This window comes from Myxine glutinosa, chromosome 12 (genome assembly GCF_964187855.1).
Source record: "Myxine glutinosa chromosome 12, kmMyxGlut1.1, whole genome shotgun sequence".
In the NCBI taxonomy this organism is placed as follows: domain Eukaryota; kingdom Metazoa; phylum Chordata; class Myxini; order Myxiniformes; family Myxinidae; genus Myxine; species Myxine glutinosa.
In genome coordinates this window covers 62,158,348-62,166,364 of record NC_136272.1, presented here as the reverse complement: position 1 = coordinate 62,166,364, position 8,017 = coordinate 62,158,348, and the positions used below count along the sequence as shown (strand labels likewise).

The 8,017-nt window shown below is 44.4% G+C and overlaps 1 protein-coding gene and 1 long non-coding RNA gene across 2 annotated transcripts in view; one reads left to right on the top strand and one right to left on the bottom strand.

Moving 5' to 3' along the window:
- LOC137437297 (uncharacterized) overlaps positions 1–2,987 on the bottom strand; it is a 4,576-nt gene extending 1,589 nt beyond the window's left edge. Inside the window, exons 1-2 of the mRNA XM_078766269.1 lie at positions 2,823–2,987; positions 1,554–1,708 (exon numbers count right to left, since the gene is read on the bottom strand). Coding sequence (XP_078622395.1) covers positions 1,554–1,708; positions 2,823–2,954 — 287 coding nt within the window. The 5' untranslated portion in view covers positions 2,955–2,987. The remainder of the gene's footprint in view (positions 1–1,553; positions 1,709–2,822) is intronic.
- Positions 2,988–3,715: 728 nt separating this feature from the next.
- Positions 3,716–7,685, top strand: LOC144888534 (uncharacterized). The gene is made up of 3 exons (XR_013621117.1): positions 3,716–5,658; positions 6,047–6,206; positions 7,645–7,685. It is a non-coding gene; the product is annotated as an uncharacterized LOC144888534 (long non-coding RNA).
- The last annotated feature ends 332 nt before the right edge of the window (positions 7,686–8,017 follow it).

Below are 8,017 nucleotides of genomic sequence, written 5' to 3'. Positions count from 1 at the left end.
CAGGATCATAGTTTGCTGTTCTCAATGAAGTTCAAGATTAAAATGAAGATTTGTGAAGAGGAACAGAAAGGTGAATGAAGGGAAATATCAAACAAACAAACAGGAAATTAGAGCTGACTCCCTTGACATATCACGTGCCTTCGATACGGTCTGGCACCCCGCTCTGCTCACCAAACTCTCCTCTTTTGGTATCCATGGAAATCTCCATGCATGGCTGGCGGACTTCCTCTCTAGTCGTAGTCAACGTGTGGCCCTGAATGGGTTTCTCTCATCTCCTCTTCCTGTTCAGGCTGGAGTTCCCCAAGGCAATGTTCTGGGCCCTGTGCTTTTTCTGGTCTTCATCAATGATCTCTCTGACTCTCTTGAAAATCCTCTCTATCTCTTTGCTGACGACTCTACTCTCTTTCGCTCCATTCTTCATCCCTCAGATCGGCAGTCTGCAGCCTCCTCACTCTCTGCAGACCTGGACAAAATCACAGACTGGGCAAACAAGTGGAACATGTCTTTCAATCCTGACAAATCTCACACTCTTACGATGTCTCTCCGAAAAGACCGACTAGACAACCCTCCCATCCACTTTCTGAATAATCCTCTCCAAGAAGTTCTGTTACTCAAGCTTTTGGGTCTCACTATCTGCCATGATCTTTCCTGGGAAAACCACATTTCAAATCTGGCCTCCAAAGCCAGTCGCCGACTGGGCATCCTCCATCGTGCGAAGTCCGTCCTTGGCACACCTGAGCTCCTCACCACATACAAGGCTTTCATCCACGGCTGAATGGAATACTGCTCTCCCCTCTGGGCTGGTGCTCCTGCCTCACACCGAGCTCGTCTTCACGCTGTTGAAACCAAAGCGTTCAGAATCATTGGAATCTCCCGTGATGAAGCTAACTCCAAGGGCCTCTCACTCACTCACCGCAGGCAGGTTGGTGGTATTTCCGTCTTCTACCGACTCCTCTCTGGCCTTGCCCCCCCCCAGCTCTCTCTGGGCTCTGTCCCCCCAATATTCCTTCAGGTCGCACAAGATCTGCCTGCAACCCTCTTATGGTTAAACTGCCAAAATCAAGACTCTCTGCTCACCGTCACTCCTTCATTCCTCTTTTCTCCCACCTCTGGAACAAACTCCCTCACTCTCTTCAATCCCACTCCACCCTCCAGGTCTTAAACATCTGTTCACCACCATCTCTTATCTTCCCCCATCCAAAACCTTGATCTTTTCTACCCCCGCTAATTTCACCCCAATTCCACTTTTTTGAAATACCAACTTCTGTCCTGGAAGTCCTTGGTGTCCTTGTGTTTTATACTTCTCCCACCCCTCCCCTCCCCCCCTTCCCACGCCTCCTCCCCCCAAGCCCTCTCCCTCCCACACATCTCCCTGCTCTCAAATGTTGTGTTTGTGTGCTTCCCCTTCTCTCCCCATCTTGTTTTCCGCTCCCTCTTTTTGTGTTTTGTTTGTCTGGTTGATTTGTTTGTGAAGTAAATGTTAGCTCTTTCACGAGCCTCGATTCAGTATACAAAAAAAAATACAAAAAAAAAAATCTGAATGTGTTGTTTACCGGAGGTGTTTGTGAACCCGTTTAGAGATCCATCTGAGACAGTTGATGATGAAAATGGTGAAGGAGATGACAATGACTGCATGTTGAAATCTCGCCCACAGTGAGAACAATTCTCCAACTTTCATCGGGCCAAAGATGGGCCCTTCGCCAAAGATCTGTGGACACGGACACGACAAGGTTAATAAGTACGTGGCGTTCAAATGATCCAGCCCAGCGCACCACACAGTGCTGGCCTGCACAAGTCCAACACTTCACGCCCATCCAACGCGTCACATCCCAACGTCACATCCGGAAATCCCAACGTCCCCTAACACTCCCCTCTCCAAAATCAACGAATAGGTCATTTTACTGTCTTTTCAATCATATCAACAAAGAAAAACACAACAAACAAAACTTAACCTCCAACTTACCGTTTGCAATCCAATTTTAAAATGTCATTTTAGTTCAAATTTATTGATCACTGTTAGGAATCAATCACAAATTCAAAGAAGAAAGAGCAATCAGAGATTGCAAACCCTCGCCAGGATGTATTTTCAGTGTTTTTTAAGGCTTTTGTGTTAAAACAAATATGGCGGCCGAACCACGTGACCGATGAAGTCATCATTTTTTTTTTTCTAAACTAATTTATTCTGAGATTATGCTCAATAAATTTCATTTTGATCGATGAATTTTTGTACTTCTGGAATTATGACATCATAATGGAAGCACCTATGACATCATCATTAACATATTTTATTCCCCATGGAGAGTTCTTTACAATGAGCCATGTCTAAATGTTTTCTATTCAGCGCTTTCGGAGATATAGAGGTGCAAAGTCTTTCGACTTTTCCAAGATGGCGGCCAAAGCACGTGACCTATGACGTCATAATTATCATTAAAAAATTCTCCAGGTGGAGTTGCACCTATGGTGAAAATGTCCTGCCAATTGGACCAACGGTTGCAGAGAAAATCATATTTATTCTGTGCGGACAAACAAACAAACGGACTGAAATGCAATACCCTCCCTTTGGCGAGGGGTCTTCAGTAGGTGGTGTCTAAATAAAACGAGGAATCAATTATTGCCTCCACAAGGATTCGTAAATGAGATCGTTTAAACCTGACATTCTGAGCACATGCCAAATGGATCAAGCCTTTCAGTTTCACACCAGGTGTGGCTTGCTTGGAACAAGATAAAAGAGGAGGTAACATTTGTTAACACCGCAATTAAAGTGTAATTATTTATTTAATATCACAATATTTAACACTTGACCCTCCACGTTTCCCACTCACCTCATTATTTTTTGATGTCCAGACGACTCCGTGACGCACTTGGCTCACCGGAAGGATGTTTTCAAACTCAACATTCATATTTCGAGAGTTTCCAAAGAAGAAACGCACCAGCATAATGAAACACGACCACATCGTGCAACGAATCGAGAAGAACGGTCCAAATGTTCTCACAAAGGAAACAGAACAATGCACAATGAACAGTCTTTGTGACGCTGCACTGACGTCATGGGAACGGCGCATTTGCTTTAAACAACCTGCTTGGATGGTTCATTACATCGTTATGTCATCATCTCATGTAATATTATGTCATGTAATATCATTTTGTCCGTGTACAAGTCAATTATTTATTGCATTTCGTGAAAATTCGGAAGAAAACGGAAATTAAGTGAAGGAAGTGATTGAAGGGTTTGACGGATTGCTGAAAGGGCGTGGCTGCGGCTTTCGAAGGGGGCGGGGCGCCAAAATTCCTTTCATATTTGCATACATAATAAGTGGACGGCTCTTAATTGAATTTATCAGCGTTTTGTTGAATCCAAACCACGTCCGTTGTTGCACTAAAATTTGTTTTCGTATTCATCTCGTCGTCATAAACGAACCGAAAGCAGAGGTCGACTTGGAAACATCTCGTGTGAAAAGTTTAAACCAAATAAAGCGGTGGACCAGGCTCTCCTTTGTCAAACACGGCGACCATATTGGTTCCCCCAAAAACGCACTTAACGTGTGAACGCAAGTGGAAAAGTGACACTTATCTTCTGTTTCTTTCATTGGTTTTACGAATATTCTGATTTCATACTGTGGAGAGTCAGGAGTGCATCGAAGGTGCGCTGGAGGGGGCGTGGCCAATAGGAGGAGGAGCTGAGGAGTTCCGCATTCCGGTTCCGGGTGCAGGCCGCAGCGTGGAGAGGATTGGAAGTGGACGTGCGTCCGATGTTGGATTGAATAAAACTGTTGGATCTTCCTGAATGATTCATTCTTGCTTCTTGGAGTACTTTGCGCACCAGAAACCGGCGACGAGAATGCGATTGAACTTGAATCCACCGACACCCTTTCTGCAAAACCCGGACGAGCCCTCGAAGCCTTTCACGGCCTGGACTCGTGTCTTTGATAACCACGTGCTGGCGATGCAGGAGACAACACCAGCTGGTGCGAGGAAGCGCGCACTTTTGATACATTGCTTCTACACCGAAGGTCGGAGACTCTTTGTACATTAACAGTCGCTGATAATAGCGATGAGACTGCACTTGCGGCCTTGAGGAAATTTTTTGTCCCAAGAGTTGATGTGGCAGAACGATATACATTTCGGCAGTATCCATACTTCCTGAATGTGTCTACACGCAAGGTTTCAATAATGTGTCACTGACTAAGCCAAAACTACACCTGGATAGCTACCTGAGAAACCCGATTCCCGTGCGTGGTTGCCTGCATGCCGATGTGACTGGAGAATCACTGTGCACCTGCTGAATTGCACATCGTGCGGAGCGGCACTGCCATTCTGGGCAGAGACCTGGTTGCTGCACTCGACGTGCAATTGCTGAATGGTAGCATCACCTCTCCCACCCAAAACAGGGCAAATCGAACTCCAGTAGCAAATGTTACAGGTGTCAGCAAGGAGGACACCCTGGGATGTGCAAAGGGGTTCATTCATCTCGTTAAAATACGACCCAATGTGACTCCGGTCCAGCAAAAGCTGCTCCGCTTGCCTTTCTCTGTGAGATGCTGTTTCTCAGGAGTTGAAAAAGCTCGTTAAATTGGATGTAACTGAGCCAATTGAATCTTCAGAATGGGTTTCACCAATTGTTGTGATAATGAAGAAAAACGGAGGGATTCGTCTGTGTGTGGATTCAAGAGAACCAAATAAAGCGGTGGTGATTGACGGATATCCTCTTCCGCATATGGAGGAGATGTTTGCCGAGCTGCGAGGATCCGAACAATTAAATAACATAATCGCCGCCCGGATCCGAACACTACCACTGACGACACCCAGCCGAGTCATCTCAATGGGCGTCAAGAAGTGGCCGTGAGGCCATGCACCGAAGAACGTTTGGGTAAAGAACGTTGGGGTGAGCGGGTAGCACTTGTTGATTGGAGCACGTGTGATGTCATCACAGAATGTTCAAGCACCAGGGACAAAAAAGATACGTCCTGCCATTTTTGCTCTCTTGGTTCGTGGCTTTCATCCTGCCACGGTCACAGTTTATACGCTCTTGGTTCCGACATTTATTATGGACAGTACGTTTCGCAATCGCTCTTTTGTGCTGGGTTCGTGACAGGCAGTCTCGCAGTTTATTCACTCTCTTTGGCCTGGCTACCATTGCGTACAATCGCATTTACTCTCTTCTGTCCTGGCCTTCATTACGAGCGGATGCATCCTTCTCTTTTCTCTCCTTGATGTCGGCTCGTGACGGGTGTGTTTCGTGCCATGTGCACCTGGAAAATTCGGGACGTTCGGAGCTCGGTGCAGCCGAGCGAGAAGGATGTGGGAGGAGCTCTGGCCTGTTCGCTTCGCGTCGGCGGCAGGCGGTGAAAGCGACTTCGTGCCAACTCGTGTTTTCCCGCGCAGGGACAAGGGACTGGTGAAGGCCCGGGACGGTCAAGTATCCCAAGCTGAGTACCAAGCAAACGCTGCACACCACATTTTTCTTTAATTTATTATTCCCTGTGTCTGTATTTGAGTCTGTGTGGAGGGTCCCTCGGTTAGGAATTTAGTGTCTTTTAAAAAAAAATTGTATTGCATTGATTTTTATTAAACTTGTTAATTGTTGACTTTCAATTCCTTGTCTTGTCCGTTTATTTGTGTGCGGTTCGGAAAACCAGTGACGCGTCCCCGGCCGTACAGGTAAGCTCTTGCTGCCCTCCAATACGCCACCCCCCCCCCCAATTCCTTTGGAAATGCTTATTTACTGAAGCTGGAGGGTGTGTGTGCTTTTATATCAACCATTGATCCATTTAATCAATCACAACCTATAGCATAATAAAGGATGCTTAACACTTTTGTTTTGCTTCCATCTGCATTAATGGAGTTTACATAACAACCTGGAAAAGAGTTGACTTGAAACATCATGATGTTCGGATCTCAGGGACAAGAGATTATGAACATCATCAGCTTTATTTATTTTTGTATGTAGAATGCAGAATTGTAGATTTTGCTTTATTTGTTTGATGGATGAGATCATGGTGTGCTTGTTTTATCTCGTCCTTGTTATCTTTTGTCTTGATGTGACCAGAAAGGTAGTCTGATTGAAACGCTGGAAACTCTACTCGTTGTTGAGAACCATTCCTTGGAGGGAAGTCAAATGCAACCCAGTTAGAGCTCGTGAAGAGCAGACACTCTGGATGATCTACCCTACTCTGGACATTCAATTCAAATGATGTCGGAGTTACAAGGTAGGTTGGGGGGGGGGGGGGGGGTGGCAATGTTTGCTACGATCTCCATTTGCGATTGCATACTGCGATTGCTCTTAAGATAACTGTACCAGGAAATCAAATTAAATGATAAAACACTGATCAGTAAGGAATTGGTCAACATCGGCATCGCACAAGAGCTAATACCAAATGAATTCAACTTCCTGAGAAGATACAATCTTTGCATTGATTTATTGTACACAGCATCAGTATTTCCATCAAAAGTTAGCTTGTTATCAATAAAGGTACCCAGGTATTTAAATTTGTTAACAATATCTACCTTATCACCATTTATGGTTACAGGCTCATGATTGTGACCTTTCCGAAAGTCCAAAATCATCTCTTTTGTTTTGTCCACATTCAGAGTAAGACAGAAGTCCCCACACCACTTATTCAATGTGTCAATCTCGTCGAGGTATGATACCAAGGATGATTGATCGGAAAGACAGCCAACAATGGCGATATCGTCTGCATACTTAATAAAGTTACAAACTTCTTTAAGAGCCACGCATCCATTGGTGAAGAAACTGAACAGTCGAGGTGACGATACACAGCCTTGTGGAGCAGCAGTATTCAAGATTGATAACTTTGATAAGCTACCATTCACCCTCACCTGCTAAGTAATGCTGATGCCAGATTGTATTATACAACCAGGATGTGTTGTCCTCTTTTTAGCCAATATCCAACCTCCGCGGCCCTATGTTGCACCACCATTTTGCAGTTGGCGCTATGAGCATCTCAGATATTTTGTTCTTAGCAAAACCACGAGTGCAACACAATTGACCTTTTTAAAGTCCATGAAATAATATTTAAATTGAGAGATTAACTTAAACCTTTCCTGTCACTTGGGACGGGTCCTCCTCCGAGTTTATTTATAAACTTACCTGTGAGGATTATAGCTGTTAAATGCCGCGTTGCGTATGATGAGTGTGTGGTATTTTTCTACCTGGAGGGTGGTATAAGGGGTGGCAAAACATATTGTATTGTTGCACGAGTCTTGCATCTGCGCAAGATGGCCAAGGGGCCTTGTCGACAAGGAGCAAAGCTTTGTCTGTGACATTGTTCTCCTTGGTGCTATTTTCAATTGAGCTGCAGAAGGCTCGAGTGGGTTGGGGATTGGCATTCTCTCACACAGAGCTTAACCCCATGTCATTATAAAAGGTCTTTTCCATGGTCATTATTTACTTTTAACGATGTGTATATGTGCATCACGCAGAGGATTGTTGCTTTCGTGTCGTTTATTGGTAAATATCTCTTGAAGTTGCTTTTACTTTGTCATGTTTCATCATTTTCTGTTTGTATAAAAATGAACGAAAGTTTATAAATTTACTTTTTCTTATCATAAACTTTAACTTTTGACTTGTGGATACAAAAGTGACCTGAGAATGTTTAATATTTTAATGTTTTGGTTTCCTTTCAGTTCCTGAATGAAGTGACTTCAATTCCAGGCAGATGTAAGTGACTTTTCATCATCTGGTACATAAAGCTCTTTGTAACCCCTGACTCTCTCACTCACTGATAGATAATGTTTAATACCTTCGATTTGGGGTAGAAAGCTGAAATTTTGCCAACTTGCTGCAACTCAAAGCCAATATCCCAGGAAAAATCGCAATACAGTCGGAAATTTTCCATGAATGAAAATATCAGGGAATGAAAGATGGTTGCTGGAGACTCAGTATGACCACGGCAAGTGTTGTGACCCAAGACAAAGGAATACTTCGCAGAATATTGCGGTGACAATTGATGTAACGGTTCTCTGGTTTGTTCCGGTTGCCCGGGACGAATCCAGCGAG